The sequence below is a fragment of the Desmodus rotundus genome, chromosome 6 (assembly GCF_022682495.2).
Source record: "Desmodus rotundus isolate HL8 chromosome 6, HLdesRot8A.1, whole genome shotgun sequence".
In the NCBI taxonomy this organism is placed as follows: domain Eukaryota; kingdom Metazoa; phylum Chordata; class Mammalia; order Chiroptera; family Phyllostomidae; genus Desmodus; species Desmodus rotundus.
In genome coordinates, this window is record NC_071392.1 from 133055326 (window position 1) to 133075894 (window position 20569).

Consider the following 20569-nt stretch of genomic DNA (forward strand, 5'->3'; position numbering starts at 1 on the left):
GCATAAATACATAAAATATATGAAGGTGCAAGGTGAAAAATAAAGAAGGGAAGAGAAGTAGGGCTCTCTCTGAGGGAGTAAGTTCCCCAATTTTAGATCACATGGCTGGGGAGAGCTTTAAGGAGAAGATGATATTTCAGTAAAGACTTAACAGAAATGAGGGAATGAACCTGAAGTTATAGGGTCATCTCATAGAAAAGCATTCCAGGCAGAGGAACAGCAAATACAATGGCCCTGTGGTGGCAGTGGAATTAGTATGTTTAAGCAACAGCAGGGAAGACACAGTGACTGGAACTGAGTGAGCAAGAAAAAGAATAGAAGGAGATAAAGTTGGACAGGTAATAAGAAGGGCCTTGTAGAAAATTTTAAGGATTCTGTATTTCTGCTCTGAGAAGATAAAAGCCTTCTGGGTGGTTTAGGGAAAGTGGGGGATATAATTTAACGTATATTTTAAAGGTAGTATCTGGCTGCTATGTTGGGGAAGTTATGGAAACCAGTTGGGAAACTACTGAATAATTCAGGCAAGAGATGATGATGGTTTGAATCAGAATGGTAGCAGGAGAATTGGGGAGAAGTGGTTGGTTTCGGCATATAGTTTGAATGTTCCTGAGGAATATTAATGAAGTGGGAGAAGAAAAAAAAAAAAGGAGTGAAGGATCATGCAATGGTTGTATAGCCTAGTAATTGTTAGGCTGAAGCCACCTTTTCCCGAGGGGAGGCTCATTAGCTCAATTTTGCACAAGCCAAGTTTGAGATGCCTACTAGATACCCAATGGTAATGTATGAAGGTGGCAGAAGACATATCAGGCTAGAAATGAAGGTAGAGGCTAAGGTTATAGATTTATAAGAGTTATTCATTTATAGATGGTGTTTATAGCCATGAGATTGGATAACTGAATAAATAAGAAAAGAGGTTCAAGGACTATATTTTGTGGCCCTGCAATGTTTATAAGTTGGAGACATAAGAAAGAATTTGCAAGGAAGACTAAGAGGGAGTGGCTGGAGATAAAGGAGTAAAACCTCCAATGAGTAGCACTGTACCTGGCACATTGTTAGAATGCAAATTAACTGTTGAATGAGTAAATTAATTAATATTTTAAATAATTTAGATTAACTAATGAATATGGGTCTCCAGCCTAGATCTTCTGACCAAAGACTATTTATCAGTAGAACACATTTTCTGTGGTTGGCCTTGGGATACATGGTGAAATATTTGCCCATAGGGGCTGACATAAGAAAACTATGGACTATATCCCTCAACAAAGATGTAAAAACCCTTTACAAATGGTTAGCATTGAGTCCAGAAATATATAAAAAAGGATCCTGTATCCTGACCAAATGGCATTTCCCATAAAACACTAAGGTTGATTTAACATTTATAAATCTATCAATGCAATTTACTACATTAACAGAATAAAGATCAATTATATAATCTTCTGAACCTCCAGACAAGATGAAGGTGTAGGTAGACACACTTTGCTTCTTCACACAACCAAAAGAAGGCCAACAACCAAATGAAAAACAAAAACCAACCAGAATTGCCAGAAAATCGAACTGTATGGAAGTCTGACAACCAAGGAGTTATGAGAGAAACATTCAACCAGACTGGTATGAGGGTTGGAGACAGGCAGCTGGGGTGGAGAGGACATGGAACAAGGCGATACACTAGGCTGGGCAAGGCAGTGGCTGGCAGACAGTGTGGTCCCACATTTGAATGTAAATAAGCTGGGAGGAACAACTGGGGAGCAAGACAGACCATGCAACCCACGGTTTCAGCCCAGGGAACCTCTGGCTATAAAACTTGTGTGAGTTTCGGAGGTGAGAGAAACTCCTAGCCTCACAGGAGAGTTCGTTGGAGAGACCCACAGGGTCCTAGAATGTACACGAACCCATCCACCTGGGAATCAGCGTCAGAAGGGCCCAATTTGCTTGTAGGTAGCGAGGAAAGTTAACTGAAAGGGTGGCGAGACCCAAGCAAGTGGCATTGTTCCCTCTCTGACCCCTTCCCCCACATAGAGTTCCACAACACAGCAAGGTGGGTTGCCACACCCTAGAGAATACCTAAGGCTCCATCCCTTACAATGTAACAGAACTGCTGAGATAAAGAAATATGGCCCAAAGAAAAGAACAGATCGAGAATCAAGATGGCAGCGTAGGTAGACACACTGCGCCTCCTCGCACAACCAGAACTGACGGAAAATCAAACGGCAAGGAAGTCCGACACCATGGAAATAAAAAATAAACATTCATCCAGACCGGTAGGAGGGGCGGAGACGGGCAGCCGGGGCAGAGAGGACTCCCGTTGCCGTGGTGGGACCGAGACTGGCGGAGTGTGGGACCAATGGGGCAGGCAGTCTGACCACTAGCAGACCCTGTGGCCCCACATTTGTGCACAGACAAACCAAGAGGGCCGGACTCAGAGTGGCTGAGAATGGGGCAGGAAGAGAGGCGGGTAGCAACCCGCGGCCCCACATTCGCGCACAGATAAACCAGACAAACGTCAGGGAGCAAAGCAGACTGCATAACCCAAGGCTCCAGCGCGGGGAAATAAAGCCTCAAACCTCTGATTGAAAACGCCAGTGGGGGTGGGGGCGGCAGCAGGATAGACTCCCAGCCTCACAGGAGAGGTCGCTGGAGAGACCCACAGGGGCCTAGGGCGTGCACAAGCCCACCCAGTCGGGAACCAGCACCAGAAGGGCCCAGTTTGATTGTGGGTAGCGGAGTGAAAGATAGAGGTCTGGTGGAGAGTGGAGTGGGCGCCATTGCTCCCTCTCGGCCCCTCCTCCACATACAGCTTCACAGCTCAGCCACCAGAATTACCCCGCCCCGGTGAACACCTAAGGCTCCGCCCCTTTAAATAACAGCCATGCCAAGACAAAAAAAGAAAAAAAATGGCCCAAATAACACTTCAAACCTCCAGAAAAAATACAACTAAGCAAGGAAGAGATAAGACAATCTATCGGATGCACAGTTCAAAACACTGGTTATCAAGACACTCACAGAATTGGTTGAATCTGTTCGAAAACCAGATGAAAAATGAAGCCTATGCTAAGAGAAACAAAGGAAAATGTACAGGGAACCAATAGTGATGCGAAGGAAACTGGGACTCAGATCAACGGTGTGGACCAGAAGGAAGAAAGAAACATCCAACCAGAAAAGAATGAAGAAACAAGAACTCGGAAAAATGAGGAGAGGCTTAGGAACCTCCAGGACATCTTTAAACGTTCCAACATCCGAATTATAGGGGTGCCAGAAGGAGAAGAGGAAGAACAAAAAATTGAAAACTTATTTGAACAAATAATGAAGGAGAACTTCCCCAGTCTGGCAAAGGAAATAGACTTCCAGGAAGTCTAGGAAGCTCAGAGAGTCCCAAAGAAGCTGGACCCAAGGAGGAACACACCAAGGCACATCATAATTACAACAGCCAAGATGAAATAGAAGGAGAGAATCTTAGAAGCAGCAAGAGAAAAGGACACAGTTACCTACAAAGGGGTTCCCATAAGACTGTCAGCTGATTTCTCCAAAGAGACCTTACAGGCAAGAAGGGACTGGCAAGAAGTATTCCAAGTCATGAAAGGCAAGAGCCTACGTCCAAGATTACTGTATCCAGCAAAGCTATCATTTAGAATGAAAGGGCAGATAAAGTGCTTCTCAGATAAAGTCAAGTTAAAGGAGTTCATCATCACCAAGCCATTATTATATGAAATGTTAAAGGGACTTACCTAAGAAAAAGAAGATAAAAAATATGAACAGTAAAAATGACAGCAAACTCACGGTTATTAACAACCACACCTAATACCAAAACAAAAGAAAACTAAGCAAACAACGAGAACAGGAACAGAACCACAGAAATGGAGATCACATGGAGGGTTATCAATAGGGGATTGGGAGGGGGAGAGAGGGGGGAAAGGTATAGAGAATAAATAGCATAAATGATAGATGGAAAATAGACCGGGGGAGGGTAAGAATAGTGTAGGAAATGTAGAAGCCAAAGAACTTATAAGTATGACCCATGGACATGAACTATAGGGGGGGAATGTGGGAGGGAGGGGGTGGGCAGGATGGAGTGGAGTGAAGGGTGGGGAAATGGGACAACTGTAATAGCATAATCAATAAATATATTAAAAAAAAAGAAAAGAACAGATCAAAACTCCAGAAAAAGAACTAAGCAATGAGGAGATAGACAACCTATCAGATTCAGAGTTCAAAACACTGGTAATCAGGGTGCTCACAGAAATGATTGAGTACAGGCGCAAAATAGTGCAAGAAGTGAAGGCTATGCAAAGTGAAATAAAGACAAATATACAGGGAACAGTGAAGGGAAGGATCCAAGTCAACGATCTGGAGCAGAAGGAAGAAATAAACAATGACACAAAAAACTTATTTGAAAAAATAATGAAAGAAAGCTTCCCCAATCTGGCAAAGGAAATAGACTTACAGAAAGTCCAGGAAGCCCAGAGAGTCCCAAAGAAATTGGACTCAAAGAGGAGCACACCAAGGCACATCATAATTGAGTTATGCAAGATTAAAGAGAATGAGAGAATCTTAAAAGCAGCAAGAGGAAAGGAGAGAGTTACCTACAAAGGAGTGCACATAAGACTATCAGCTGATTTCTCAAAAGAAACCTTGCAGGCAAGAAGGGGTTGGTAAGAAGTATTCAAAGTCAGGAAAGGCAAGAACCTACATGCAAGATTACTCTATCCAGCAAAGCTATCCTTTAGAATGGGAGGGCAGGTAAAGTGCTTTCCAGATAAGGTTGAATTAAAGGAGTTCATGATCACCAAGCCCTTATTATATGAAATGTAAAGGGGTTTATCTAAGAAAAAGAAGAAGATCTAAACTATGAATAGTAAAATGACAATGAAGTCACAACTATTAACAGCTGAACCTAAAAAAAAAGAAACCACAAAAACAAACTAAGCAAACAAGTAGAACAGGAACAGAATCACAGAAATGGAGATCACATGGAGGGTCATCAGTGGGGAGGGGGAAGCGGAGGGGCGTAATTGGGGAAAAGGTACAGGGAATAAGAAGATTAAATGGTAGGTCTACAAAATAGACAGGGGGAGGTTAAGAATAGTACAGTAAATGGAGAAGCCAAAGAACGTATATGCATGACCCATGCACATGAACTAAGGTGGGGGGAATGTTGGTGGGAGGGGGTGGTGCATGGTAGAGGGGGATAAAAGGGAGAAAAAAATAGGACAGCTGTAATAGCATAATCAATATAATATACTTAAGAAATTATTTGATCTTCTTAATAGGCATTTTAAAAAGCATGGATAAAATGCATGATATAAAAAAATCTTAATCTGGGAACAGAAGGAAACTTCCTCAATTTGATAAAATTTTAAAAGAAAAAATATTACATTATAATTAATGGTGAAATATTAAATGTGTTCTCCCTTAGATCTGAAAAGTCTTGCTTCTATTCAACATTTTTGAAGATCCTTGTTATTATTATAAAGAAAAATAAGAGAAAGAAAACAGAAACTTAAAGATTGAAAAGAAGTAAAGTTATATTTATTCATAGATAACATGATAATGTACATAAAAAATTCAAAGGAACTTCATTTGAACTAGTAAGTGAATCTTAAAAGGTCACAGGATATAATATTTCCTCCAAATCAATTATATTTCTGAATGTTAGCAACTAACAACTGGAAAAATGACATTTAAAAATTCTGTTTATGATTGCATCAAAAACATCGAATACGGTGGTCTTGGTTCTTGAACTTAATTTGTCCCAGAAAACTGTTCAAGAAGCAATTTATTCAAAAAAGAAATCTCTTTTGTTGCCTGAGAGACATGTGACTGACCATACAGGTATTAGCATGAGTGGGTTGTTGTGCTGAGAATCAAGACCCAAAGTTTTGTTAGACAACTGAGACCTTTTTTCCATGAGCTACTTGGTTGAAAACCAAATTGTTCGATTCGGCTGAGAACTGAGGTTTGACTGTAGTTCTAAATAAATGTGACAAAAGCTCCGCAAGGTACCTATACTTAAAACTGCCAAATGTTGTCAAGCTAAATTAAAGACAACTTGAATAAATTAAAAGATGTACAATGTTCATGGATTAGAAGTTTCCATACTGTTAGGATGTCAAGTCTTCTGAAATTGAGCTATAGATTCTACACAAACCAAATCAAAATTCTAGTAAACTGTTTTTATAGACATGGACAAGCTGATTCTAAATTCATATATGGAAATAAAAAGATATAAATAAATTAGTCAAGACAATTATAAGATTTATATTACTTCATTTCAGCATACTATACAACTGTAATAATTAACATATAATATTGGCACTAGGAGAGACAGCATGTCAAAAGAACAGAAGACAGAGTTGGTTACCATATATACATATGTTAATTGACTTGCAATATAGAAAGCCATTAGTTTTACTGGGAAAGTAAAGTCTATTTTAACAACAACTGGATAGCTATACTGAAAAATGAAACATGACCTCTTACCTCTTACAACACACAAAAACTGAGATGGATTATAGATTGAAATATTCAAGCTGAAACCACAAAGCTACTAAAAGAAACATGAGAAAATCGTCACAACTTTGGGTTAGGCAAGGATTTCTTAGGGTACAAAAGGCATCAACTATAAAAGAAAAAACATTGAAATTAATAAAAATTTTAAAAATTCTGCTCATTATGAAAATAAAAAGGCAAGTATCCACACATATTCTTCAAACTGGACATATCCTAAATATCCATCAATAGGAAAATGAATAAAAAATTTGTGGTATACTCACAGATATTTTATGGTAATGAACAATCTACAATTACCTGTAACAGAATGGGAATGACCCCAATATAATGCTGAGTGAAGAAAACAGACATAAAGAAGTTCATACTATATAATTCCATCCACAGAAAGTTCAAAAGCAGGTCAAACTAATGAATGGTGACAGAACTCAGAATAGTGGCCAAGCTACCTTTTTGGGGAATTAAGTGATGGGAAGGGACCTAAGGGAGATTCCTGGGAGCTGGCAATATCCTGTGTTTAGATCTGGGTAGTAAACTGTTGACTTTGAAAACATTCACCAAGAAGTGTACTTATAATTGGTTCTTTTCTTTATTAATGTTATCATTCAAATAAAATACTTTAAAAAAATCAAGTAATATAGGAGATTTGAGTAACACAACTAACAAACTAATTCAAATGGATACATATGAAAACCTCACCCAACAACTGTAAAAGACACATTCTTTTCAATTTGCACAGAATATAGTTAAAAATTGACAATGCTCTAGGCCAGTGATTTTCAGTCTTTTTCATCTCATGGCATACATAAACTAATTACCAAAATCCTGTGGCACACCAAAAAATAATTTTTTTTTTGCCAATTTGACCAAAAAATAAAGGGTATAATTTTGATTCATCCAAACCAGATGGCTATTGTTGTGTTGGCTATTGTCATTTTTTTTTTTTAATTTGACAACCTAAGGGAAAAGAGGTCAGTGCCCCTGACTAAATAGTCAGGTATTAACATGTTTTCAAAATTCTTGTGGCGCACTGGCTGCTGTTCTAGGCTGAAAACCCACAGATACAGCCTACAGGGCCTAATACCAATTGGTGCCTTTTCTTGCAGGTCTTTGCAAGCTAAGAATGGTTTTTACTTTTTTAACTGGTTGAAGAAATGTTTTGTGATGTGATAATTATATGAAATTCAAAATCAGTCCAAAAATAAAGTTTTACTGTGACCCAGCCTCATTCTTTCAATTATATATTGCCTATTCTGGCTTTCGCATAGCAATGGCAGAGCTGAATAGTTGTCAGATACTGTGTGGGCTGCAAAGCCTAAAATATTTACTACCTAGTCCTTTACAGAAAGTTTGCTGAGCCCTGTTCTAGGTCATAACGGGTCTCGAAAAATTTCAAGGAGTTGAACTCATACAATCTATATTCTGTGCCCAAAGAGTTAAGTGAAAAATTCACAACAAAAGGATAACTAGCACAAATCCTTGTTTAGAAATTAAGAAACATACTTCTAAATAACAGGGGCTAACAAAATATTGAATTGGAAATTTAAATAATAAAAACTATTATTTATTTACCTAAATAATAATGAAAGTTAAATAATAATGAAAGTGGCAGATATATGTTGAAGCAGTACTTATTGGGAATGTGTGGGGTTGAATATATTTATTTGAAAGAAATAAAGATTGCAGCTTAATGAAACAGGCATCTATCTCAAGAAGTACTGAAAAAACAAAAGAGTAAAATAAACTCAAAGAAAGTAGAAGGGAAGAAATAATGAAGATCAAAAGCTGTTTCTTTAAAAAAAGTCTAATACAATTGATTGACAGATCTTTGATAAGATGAATCAAGAAAGAACACACATTTACAATCACCAAGATATGGAAGCAGCCCAAGTGTCTGTCAATAGATGAGTGGATAAAACAACTATGGGACATTTACACAATGGAATTCTACTCGGCTGTAAAAAAAGAAAATTTTACCCTTTGCAACAGTATGGATGGACCTGGAGAACATTATGCCAAGTAAAATAAGCTACTAGAGAAAGATGAATACCATGTGATTTCACTCATATGTGGAATCTAATGACCAAACTGAACTAAGAAGCAAAACAGAGACAGACTCGTAGATGGAGAATGGATGACAGGTAGTGGTGGGAGAGAAGTTAGAGGGTGGAGGGATTGGGCAAAAAGGAAAAAGGACTCATGGACATGGACAACAGTGTGGTGATTGCTGGGAGGGAGGGGAGTATAAGGGGACTAAATAGTAATGGAAAATATAATAAAGATTATATATATTGTTTAAAAAGTAGTAATAAAAAAGAAAGCACAAATTAGTATCATTAAAAATAAAAGAGACAACTGTAGATGCTTAGAATATGTATACAGTTTTAAGCCTATACGTTTGAAATTTAAATAGAATGGCCAAATTTCCAATAAAATATGACTTAACAAATATAGACACAGATGATATATAAAAACTAATAATTCTATAAGCTTTTCTTTATTAATTAATTAAATTTTAGGGAGAGGCGAAGGGAGGGACAAAGATGGGGAGTGAAGCATTGATGTGTGAGAGAAATGTCCATCAGTTGCCTCTTGCACGCTCCCAACTGGGGACTTGGCCTGCAAATCAGGCACGCGCCCTTACCGGGAATTGAACTGGTGATCTTTCGGTTTGCAGGATGATACCCAACCCACTGAGCCACATCAGTCAGGACTATTCTATAAGCTTTAAAGTAATTAAAACAGTCAAAAAAACTATTTTTCAATGCAAAAAAAAAAAGCCATACCAGATAGCTTTAATGGCACATTGTACAAAGCCTTCAGAAACAAATTATTTTTTAGAGAAACTTTCAGTGTATAGGAAAAGGGAAAACAAATCCACTCATTTTATTAATAACAAAATTAGAGGCCAATCTCACTCATGAACATGCATATAAAAATCCCAGAAAAATATTACCAAACCTATTCAATAATGTGCAAATTAGGTATATCCCGGGAATACATGTGCAGGTTTTCATTTAAAATCAACCTGTATGCTTAACCACATTAGTAGATTAAATGCAAAATGTCAGCTGATCACCTCAATAGATGTTTTAAAATTTTTTCATAAAACTCAAACCCATTTATGAAAAAACAATTCTTAGCATTCTTGGAATAGAAGGGAATTTCCTTAATCTCTTAAAGAATACCTACTCAACCCTATGGCAACCACTAAACTTAAGGGTAACACATTGAAAACTTTATGTGTGAGACCATGAAGGAGATAAGAATGTCCCCTAGATCACATCTATCAACACAGGCACTGGAAATCCTTTCCAGTACAGTAATGTAAGAACCAGAAATAGAAGATTATAAATTACAAAGGATGAAGCAAAACTTATTATTTCAGATGATATAATTTATTCACAGAATCTCCAAAAGAATCTACAGAAAATGCTCAGAATTAATAAGAGGGTTCAGCATAGTCAATAGACAGAGAATGAACTAACAAAAACCCTACTGCATTTCTGTCCACTAGCAACAAATATTTAGACAATGAAATGAAAAGATATTACTTAGAATGGCATAAAAATATGAAGTCCATAGGAATATATTTAACAAGGAAACATATGTAGAAAGTTTTAAAACGTTATTGAGAGACATTAAAGTAGTCTAAAAAGTAAGGAGGTTTATGTTAAAGGAATAATGTATCTTTTCACAGATTAGAAGACTACACATTATATTGTCATTTTCCTTCTAGACTGATCTATGGGTTGAATGTAAGGTATCTTGAACTAATATTGAAATCCATATGGATCAAAGCGACCAAGAAAAGCTAAAACATTCTAGAGGAAGAATAGAGTAGGGACTTGTCCTAGCTGTCAAGACAATGTGACAGAGGCACACTAGACTAGTGGATCTGAATAGAGCACAACCTCATACATGTGTGACAGTCGCTGACAACTCATTTCCAGTACTAACTGGGATATACTACCTGGTGAGATGAGGATATTTACCTAGAATATATGGTATATCATTGGAACCAGGGGCCAATACATGGTGGCATTTCTTCCATAAACAGAAAACTCAGGTCTAGGTATGGGGGTGGGGAGGCAAGGGTAGTGCTTCTCACTTGATTCCTCCTGACCCACATATAATTTTTTTTCCTTTTGTTCCTACGGTGCTGATCTCTGATTTCAGTTTTTAGACACAATGGTTCCTTCAATGTGAAGTGGAAACTGCCACTGGCTATCAAGGCCTTAACATAGTGCCTGACAAGAAGCAGCCTGAATAGATTTGCTGCCTGAATGACGACTGAAGGACACCAGCTCCCCAGGCTCTGACATTAACCAAATCTCTTGTCCCTCTTACATTTCTAGAACAAGATCTGTTCTGACTGTCTTTTACTTCATGGAAATAGCTGAAAGGTCAGAGAAAAAGTGGCAGGCGTGGCCATGGGGTCCTGAGCAGGCTTCCTCTGCTACACCTCTTATTCTGTTAGGTGGGTTTGAGAAAAGGACTCCACAGTTAAAACACAGAGATGTAAAAACTGCTAAGATTGGGCAAAGCTACTTTGAGATCAGCACCTACAGTACAGAGGAAGCATTCAGATCTGAGGAAACTCAAATGGAAACAAAGAAGGATAGGACATAGTTCTAGTGAGGACAACTGATGAGTGTTTCCTCATGATAGTACTGGGGGAGTGGGCATCTTAATTCCAAACGGGAGAATCAAGGAACCAGTCCTCATTGTCTAAAATCACTCACTGTTGCCTAGTCCCAGTAACAATAACGAACAAATAAGAAAGTAAGAAAGAATAACCCTTTCCTTCTATCTTTAGCAATACCACACTTAAAAAAAATATTTAAAATATATTCCTTAAAAAAAATAAGTGCACTTCCTCCTATGACTTACACTAAAAGCAGTCCAGAGGTGAAGTTGTGTTGGAAGTATTTATGAAGAAAACAAAACAACAGAAAAACCAACAACAAACTGATGAATTTCAGATACGGCACAGAAAACATACCAGTAAGGATAAAAACTCTAATTCTGAGGGCAAATTCTTAGATGCAATATGTACTCTATAGTTTAGAAAAGCAGACATCAAAAAGATGAAAAAAAATGGGTGTGATTCCATGAATAAAGTTATTTCAGAAGAGGTAGTTTAAACCAGTTGTGAGGCTGTGAAGATAGTTATATGATCACAAAAATGTGAAAGAATATGGGTGGTCATTTCATGAGAAATAATAGTAGTTAAGATTAACATTTACTGAGAAAAATGTCACATTTTGGTCACTGAAATAGTATTTCAATCCTTAAAATAGTCCTAAAATAAGGAGGGCTTATAACCCATTTTATAGATGAAGTATAGAGATATTAAATAACTCTCCTAAGGTTAGATGCCCTAATAAGGAATAAGGCCAGGATTTGAACACTAAGGGCCTTGTTTCCTTCTCACAGAGGAGTTCTGTGTGCCCCTGACACCCTGACCTCCCTTGCTTGGCTTCAGCTCACAAGTTGTGCAAACGTGTGCAGGAATGTAGGAAGGTGCTGAAAGGTCAGGAGAACATGCCCTGTCTTTTGAGCCAGAAGGCCCTTCCTGCTGAAGTAGCTCAGAGCTAGAGGATGAGAACTGTCTTGCTTTTGACATAAAGCAGGATCTACCATTTGCCACTCAGTATACATTTACACCCTGGCTCTGGCTGGCCAAAAGAGGGAGGAAAAGGCAAAGAAGAATAAGATGTATATATAAAAGATCAACTAAAAAAGCAGGAAATAATGTCAACTGTTGAGGAATGTCAACTGAAAAGAAATTCTCAATAGCCAACTTGTTATGAAAGATAAAATAGGAAGTAGGAGTTAATGACAGGCTACAGATTGTTCCATCTATGTTGAAACTCATCTTACAAATAAATGTTCTTTATTATTCTCTGGCAACTGCCTATGGGAGACTCAGATTATCTTTCAGAAACTGGACAAAAGGAATAATAAAAATCCCTTGTATCCAGGGAATTCCTCTAATTAGAGGTGGCAACAAATTGGAGAAGAAATTTGATTTTGATGTAACATCTGCAATTGACAGCTGCCTTTACACCAAGTTCTCAATGTCGTTCCTTTACTAAAAGTAATAACAATAATAAATCACCAAAACAGAATATATTGCAGTAATCCATTTAATTTTAGTAAATTATGATTATTTTCAATGATCTTTTAAAATAAATGATTATTTACATATTCAAAAGTTAACAACTCACTTTCCCTGAGAATTTCCCAGAGTATTTTTAAAGTGAATGACTTAATCTCAAAAAGATTATTTGGTTGGGGCATGAGATAAATATTTAAGAAAATCACACGTTTGAAATAAAGAGAAAGAAATGTACATTATCATGTTGTAGTCAAACACGATCCTTATATAATGAAGCCACAGTAGTAAAAGATTTTCTTTCAAATACAGGTACCAGTTCTGGCTACTCTTGGCCTCACATGTACAAATGGTCTTGTGACCTCTGGTGCATTAATTATCCTTAACCAGCATTTCTGGGCACTTGCTCCAGGTGATGACCCTGGGCTAGCTGTCATCCTGAAGAGGCACACACATACACACTGACTCACAATAGTTGCTGAGTCTGCAAGGGATCCAGATGGTCCCTCAAAAGCAGCCTGGCAAGTTGGAACAACTTAGGAAAAGATGGGCATCTATCTAGGAACAAGGAGGATCCAGCAATGGCCCTTTTGTCTTGAAGGAAGAAACCCTGAAAGGACTGTCAAGAGAATTTGGTCCCTGATATGAATGTGACAGGAAGCTAAGGTCTAAAGAAATTGAAAGATCTACCCAAGATACTTTGTGATCTCATCTCCTAGTCTATACTTTTTCCTGCCTATACTTCTCAGAAATGATTAAACCCTCCCCCTTCCCCCGATGCCCATATCTACCAGGGCTGAGTAAGTAGCATTTGGAGGACATTAACATGTTTTTCAATTATAAAACTGATACTCTGGTTGAGGTGATGAGGAGACTCCTTCACCAAAAGTTTCCTTTGTTTCGACTGTTGCTGGTCAAGGTTGCTTCAGCATTTTTACCCTTTGATTAGACAGTCACCAGCCAGTCACTACTGTGCCTACAGAAAAACATGCCAAAAGTGCTAAAACTTACTTTCACAAAATCATAAAAGCAAATGTTTTGAACACCAATATTACTTTCACTTACTGAAAGAAGGAAAGCAATATGGGCACTGACTGCAATATGGAGGCTTTATGAATCAGCTTTCTGCAGAACAAATTGGGCATTTTAACAAGCCCTTTAAATCACTCACGTTCTGCTCTATATGCAAGTCTTCCCTGACTGCTGACTTAGTAATAAAAGTAGAAAAAACAGAAGTCTAACAATAGCACATTTCTTTTCTGTAACCAAAAACTACTGTGTTGATACTTATGAAGATGGACTTACTTTGAAAGTAATTTCACATTGAAATGATATTGCTAAGCACATTGATATTTATTTATTTATTTATTTATTTATAAAAGAAAGTTCAACAAAAAGCTCAAGAAGTGAACAGGCCCTTTTGGATGTGAAGGTTTTATATGCGCATTATAAGCACACCCACATTTCTTCAACACAACATTTCCCAAATGCTGTATATTAGTAAGAGGAGGCAGATTCTGCCAGACACATAATTTGTATATTTAAGGGAAGTGTATGGAATGAAAAAGTGAAATATGTTAAATTGCAAAGGACTTGGAAGCAATGCTGTCTATGATCTTGTATCACAAATAGCCCTACATTATTATATACGCTATTAATGAGGCTGAATGAATGGGAGTACAATTTGAATATGCATGACTCTATCCAATGAGCAGGACTTTTGTTTACTGATGAGGTTTTCTCTTTCTTCCTAAAAAAAGGATTAAAATTATTCTTAGAGAAGTATGGCTTCCCAGACACCAGTAAAATAAATGCACGTAGACCACTGAGTCACACTGTATTCAAATGAAATATACAGGTGCTGAGAGAATAGCTTTGACTCTACTTAGAATTTTTGACACTTGTACATATCCCATCCTCCCAAAAGAATATTCCTCAACTCCAAGCAGCTGTGTCATTATAATTTCTAAGCAAAAATAATGATTTTTGGTGGTGATCCCTAAAAGTAGGCAAGGTTAAATAAACCTTCTGAGCACAAAGCCTTCACTTTCATAGTAAGGAGCACTAGTTAAAAGACTAGGGAATGGGTAAATTATTGCACCAAATGGCTGAGAATTAATCTCTGCTGACTAGCTGTAATCTAACGAGGCGTCTGTGTCCCAGGGAGCCTGCAGCATGTCCCTGGCGGTATGTGCAGTGTGTTGGGTCTGCGTGGCACCCTTTGTCCTCGCTCACAGGCGGCCTTTCCCCTCATTGTCCATAATATCCTCATGCATCTGGGACGCGTGGAATGCATTCACACTAACAGACTGACCATTGTTTTCTCCCAGAAGCTTTGTTGAGCAAAGACTGCATCACGGTTACCGATAATTATATTGCTTAATTAATCAAGACAAAAAAAATTTGCAAATCACTGCCTGGTTGCCAAGCAGGGAGATAAAAAATGAAAACAATACAAGCTGAAGCAGTATAACAAAAGTAACAGCTATCTGATCAGAAATTCTTATATAATGAAGCTATTAATGCTAAATCGGTTAATGTTAACATTGCTCCAGGTGTCTCTACTTAGATGCAAACAAAAAGGCTAACATTATGGATATAAAAGGCCAAATGTTGCCATGGATTCTGTAACCTGATAGAGAGGACAGCCTTTTCATTTGATTAGGGAATGCAATTTAAATACCAGGGACTGAAGCCAAACAAACAGACTTTCCCTCCACAAGCCTCTTGCATTCACCCTGGGGTCAGTGGTTGGTGAACAAAAGGTCAGCCACACTTGCCCTGGAAATGTCTGGATTAATTTTATTACATTGTAATGGTTTGTACTTTAAATATAGGATAACACTAAATTTCCAGTTGACCATTATTCTCTTCTTCCTTTTAGGCTCTTTAAAATAAAATATTAAGAATGTGATTTGCTCAATTCATCTTGTCAGAATTTATGACCAAATTTATAAAACTTACATAATTTTTAAAAGACATTTTAAAAGGTATGTTAATATTTGTTTTCATGCATTATAAATGTACTATCGTTTATGTTCTTTATGTATTATAGAAATAAAGTCAACATTTTAAAAAATACTAAGTGACATTTTAAAGAAGCAGGTTGAGAATGAACTAATAAAGCCAAATTAATCCATACTAAATATTAAAGAAACATATTTTCCAGTTATAAAAGCTACCAGATGCTAAATTTATTGATTGTCTAATACTAAGCTTTTCAGCTTAGTTTTTAAAATTAAACTAGTGGTCTTTATAGATAAATAAAAATGTTATCAGCACTAAGAGCATTTTCTTATAAAAAGGCAAAAACTTCACATACACAGAAACCTGAATCAAAGATAATACATATACTTAACATGAAAAACTTTTGGCATCTTTGCTCCCTGAATAGAAAAGAGGGTTCCCTTTACGTCAGGTTTCTCATCAGCCAGAGGGGGACCGTTCTGAATTCAGGAGTGACTGAATAATATATCTAGTCTGAGAAATAATCATGTCGAACTTAAGATTCATTATTTATTCTATTTTCATGGTAGTAACTATAACAAAAAATAATGGCAATAGTAATAATAACTAACACTTAAATAGCTTTACTCTGCGCCAGGGACTGTTTGAAGCACCTTTCATTTCTTGGTTCATTTAATCCTCCTGACTTTAATACTTTAGGCTATATATCCCAGAAAATTTCAGATACCTATTATTTAAAAGCTCAAAAGTAGAGAGTACTTAGAATGGTAACTTTTAATTCCTTTAGGAGAATAATTTGGAATGTAAATTATTATTCTTAATATTGAGCTTAAAAAACACAAGTCATTTTTTTGAGGAGTGACTTAATACATTAAATATTTAATTAAAACACTTATAAAACCCCTTCTATTAATAATTCCAAAACAAAACCAAGTAACTATATAAAGCACATTTAAATACCACTAAAGACATGGTAAGGATCAAAACTGCAGTGAATTTAGCACATGGCACATAACCACTGATTGTTGCAGCTATTCCCAAGATCAATACCAATTGACATGGCTGAATTGATTCTGTGGCAAGGTGCTTCAACTGTTAAAGGTCATCACATGGGCTGTGCTGCAGAAGCCCAGCTTCTTCATGGACACGCCCATGATCCTTAAGAACTGAGCCCTGCTAGCAGCAGTTGGAGGCTTGATAAGCAGGGCCTGTCCACTGTGCAAGGTTGAATTCTATAACCACAGTCATCCACAAAATGCTAGATGTGATATGGGATCCAATTAACTCTTATTATCAACCAAATGCCCCAAATTTAAGATCATAAGTTTTTTTAAATTACAAAATTTAAAAAATTTCAGACATTTAAAAAATATTTTCAAAGAGACTAGGTAATAAAATATGGACTTCTGTGCTCATGATGGATTCTTTGAAAATCCCAATTCAAATTTAATTTCTATAGCATGTGTAATTCAGATATATGTAAGACATTCACGACTTCGGAAAAAATCCCCTTTTACATATTTATATCATTGTTTTTTAATAACAGTGATTCATATGGCAAATGCTGTATGAGTCAGTCAATAACGTGAAAATGTACCTCTGGTTTCTTCCTTATCGCGATAAAGAACATGTGATTCTTTATTGGGTAAATAATGATTGAAACGTCTCCAAAGGCAGTTGGGATAATACCCCTGCGGTAGTCCCTGGAGTGTTCAGACCAGACGATGTGGACCTCGTCATTCCCCAAGTGGCGGAGCTGCAATGGCAAATTGGCTCTTTATTAATCAGAGTAATAACAAGCAGTTTATTAGGGGTCATGGCTTACAAATTGAATTATAATACTCAGAGGCAAAAATATTTTATTACCAAAAAAGGCTGCAATACCTATGTCTTCTATGAGGATTTGAAAGAACAAAAAGGCATGAACACACAGCTCACCTTCCATGAAACACACTGGCATTAAGACGATGCACATAAGCATCACATTATGGCTGGATGTGGACAAGACCTTTTCAAGGAATTTTTTTAAATTAAATTTTACTCCTACATCAAAGCCTTATGCTTTTTATTGCTGAGCATGTTTGTGAACAATTAATGACATGAGTATTTTATTCTACATTATTTGTAGAGCTTTATAAGACTTAATTTAATGGTTATTAAGAAAAAAAGAATGTGAGAATGTAGCCATCGTAACACAATTGTTACCAAATGCATAAAAACTAGACTTGTGATAAACCTTTAAGAAATATGTTTAAAGTTAGTTTTGTTTAAGAAACTAATAAATATTACTTAAATGTAATAAGAACACTAGTACCTAGCATTTAAAGAGTGCCTTACTGTATACAAAGTATGTTTATACATATTTTTTTAATCTTTATGTTATCTAACAAGGAGGCAATGGGGCTCAGGAAGGCAAAGGCATCACCTACTCAAGGTGCATGAACAGTGGGTGGCACAGCAGGCCTGGGAACCTTGGCTGGGCTCTTAATTCAGCGCCATTTCTACTTTGCACAGCTATCTAAGACTATACCAAAAGTTATTTGTGTTGTCATAGCTCAAATAGTTTAGTGCACTTGTTTATCATTTTATACACAGAGAGGCCATAAAATTTAAAAACAAGTCAGAGCCTCTAGTCTTTCTGAGGAGACTTTTGTGAGTTCTAGGACTTAGCTCTGTCAGATGCAAGGGCACCTGTGATAAAACTCTTGACACAATGCCTACATGCCCTGGGCTGAAGAAAACAGCATATGAAATCATCTGAGAAAGCCTAAAAGTGTGATTAAAAGAAACCAGGTTATAAAGATTAAAATATTGGCCAAAATTGAAGTCCTAAAATCATAAAGGCTGATTGGTGAAGGCCCTTTGACACCTACTGAAAATTTGAGATTTCAGTCCTCTCGCACACTTGCCAAAGACCACTTTCTACCACCATGAAAACGCATTTCTTGCTTCCTAGATTATTTAATAGATGAACCCTAAAAGTGACTAAGTTGAGAGGTACTCAAATGTTATCTCAAAGCTAATGTATCAGTTTTATCTTAAAATATTAACAAAGGATGATTTGGAATATTCTTTATTTAAAACATAATAGTGTGAATATCATTCTCTTTATAGACTACTTGGCCACAAAGGGAAAATCCAAGTGACGCTAACATGGCCTCCTTTCCATTTATAAGATTACAAAGGAAGTTGGTCTCTTACAATGCCTTCTTATTCTTCACTCTCATACTTCTGGGAACAATTGTACAAGTTAAATTTTGAAAAATAGATTTGTATCTGTACCTTTGCACCCATTGTGAGGGGCACACAAATTCATTGTGTCTGAATATGGGCTCTGGGACAACTGCAAGTGTGGGTGCTGAGCACAAATCACAATATCTAGAATAATGTAATGGCATCTACAAATTTCTAAATGCAAAATTATTCACTATATTTTTATTTCACTATATTTTTTATTTTCTCTTCTGCACCCTGCCCCCACATATAAAGGATAGAAGGGTAGCAGGCAATCCATTACATAAATAGTTAGGAAAAAAACAGTGGGTTCTCACAGTAACTGAGTATCTCTATTTCTCTATTTCCATCTTAGAGGTTAAAACTTTTCTTTTTTTTTCCTTTTTCACAAAACATTCAAGGACCTTAAAAAACACTCCTGAAATGCAATCCTTCTGGAGAGAAAACATGGTAGCCAGCATTGCCAACAGCACAATAAAGGCATTTTCAAGGGAAATATGAATAGTATCAAGTTGAAACTTAAGAAAGAATTTAGAACAGCAGAAGGTAATTGTGAGAGCTAGGGCTGCCCAGAACTCACACCTATACTCCTCATCCCGCAAAGACAGCCAAGCTTCCAGGTGGTTTTGTGCCCTGTGATGTAATGCTGGCATAAGCATCTTAACAGATTCGACCCACCTACTGAATGTCTTTCAAATGTGGGGCTGCCACCTATTGCCAAGACCCTCTATGTGACCTCTCCTGTCAATCCAGAAGTATACATTGCAAGGCATTAGTTGCAAGGCAAGGCTCAGAAGTAACATAGTGATTATGGAAATTCTGCAGTTACTCTCCTTTTTCTAAATTAGGTCGCTCAATTGTATAACCCAAGTAAGTCTTTCCTAATTTTGTTTGCAATTATATTCTTAGAACTACAGGAAGGGAGAAAAGTATCATACGCATAGACCCATCCTCCCAGTGTGGCAATTCTGTTATTAAGGAAGAGCTACTTTTGTGTGGTAATAACACAATATTTATCATCTCAAAGCTGCTTCCAATGCCGTGTGTCTCAGACCTCTGGACACATCACAGTTTAACTAGCTAACTCACAATACTAAGAGCTAAGGCCATAGGACCAATTGGCTGATAAATCTGGAGCAAAGAGCAAAAATGCACCCACTTCTGTCAATGACAATACACAGAGGTAAAATGGATAAATTAACCTGGAAACTTCAGTGTTGCTCATTTTAAAGGGGACTTCATTACAGAGATGTCATTTTGTGAGTTTTGAAAATTTTGGATTAGAGGCCCTTAAATCAGAGATTCATCAGTGAGTTCTGTGCACACAACCCAAGGTGATGTGACTTGTGTGTAATCTGGGAGGAGAATGAGAATTCTTGTCCTAGAATGGAGCAGTTATTCATACCAGCTACTACTTCAACTACACACCAGGCTCAGAACAAATGCTTAGTTCTTAAGTCTTAAGAAATCAAGCACATGTCCTGCCATTTCTCATCCTGACAGAGTTTTAAAGTCCCTCAGCCTGGGCCATTCTGCCTGCTGCTGCCAGGCAGCATGCACTGGTGACACTGGTCATGGTGCACACCTAAAAGGCTGACCTCGTTTCTCGACTAATTGCATTACACCGCCAGCTGGCCCCAGAAGAAGTCGTCTGTTTGATTGAAGAATTCCTGCCCCTCAGTGGGCCTGACTGCTACTTTTACTAAGTAACAGTCAGGCCTGACATCCCCATTGTTCAGCTGACAG

At 37.3% G+C, this 20569-nt stretch overlaps 1 protein-coding gene across 4 annotated transcripts in view; it reads right to left on the minus strand.

The window, feature by feature from the left end:
* The window catches only part of RALGAPA2 (Ral GTPase activating protein catalytic subunit alpha 2), a 374904-nt gene that overhangs the window by 89124 nt on the left and 265211 nt on the right, over nt 1-20569 (minus strand). For all 4 annotated transcript variants that reach the window (XR_006655322.3, XR_006655321.3, XM_024559518.4 and 1 more), the window contains one exon: nt 17187-17345. Coding sequence is in view for 2 of the 4 variants with exons in the window: in XM_024559518.4 (XP_024415286.1) it covers nt 17187-17345 (159 nt within the window). In the remaining 2 variants the exon portion in view is untranslated. The remainder of the gene's footprint in view (nt 1-17186; nt 17346-20569) is intronic.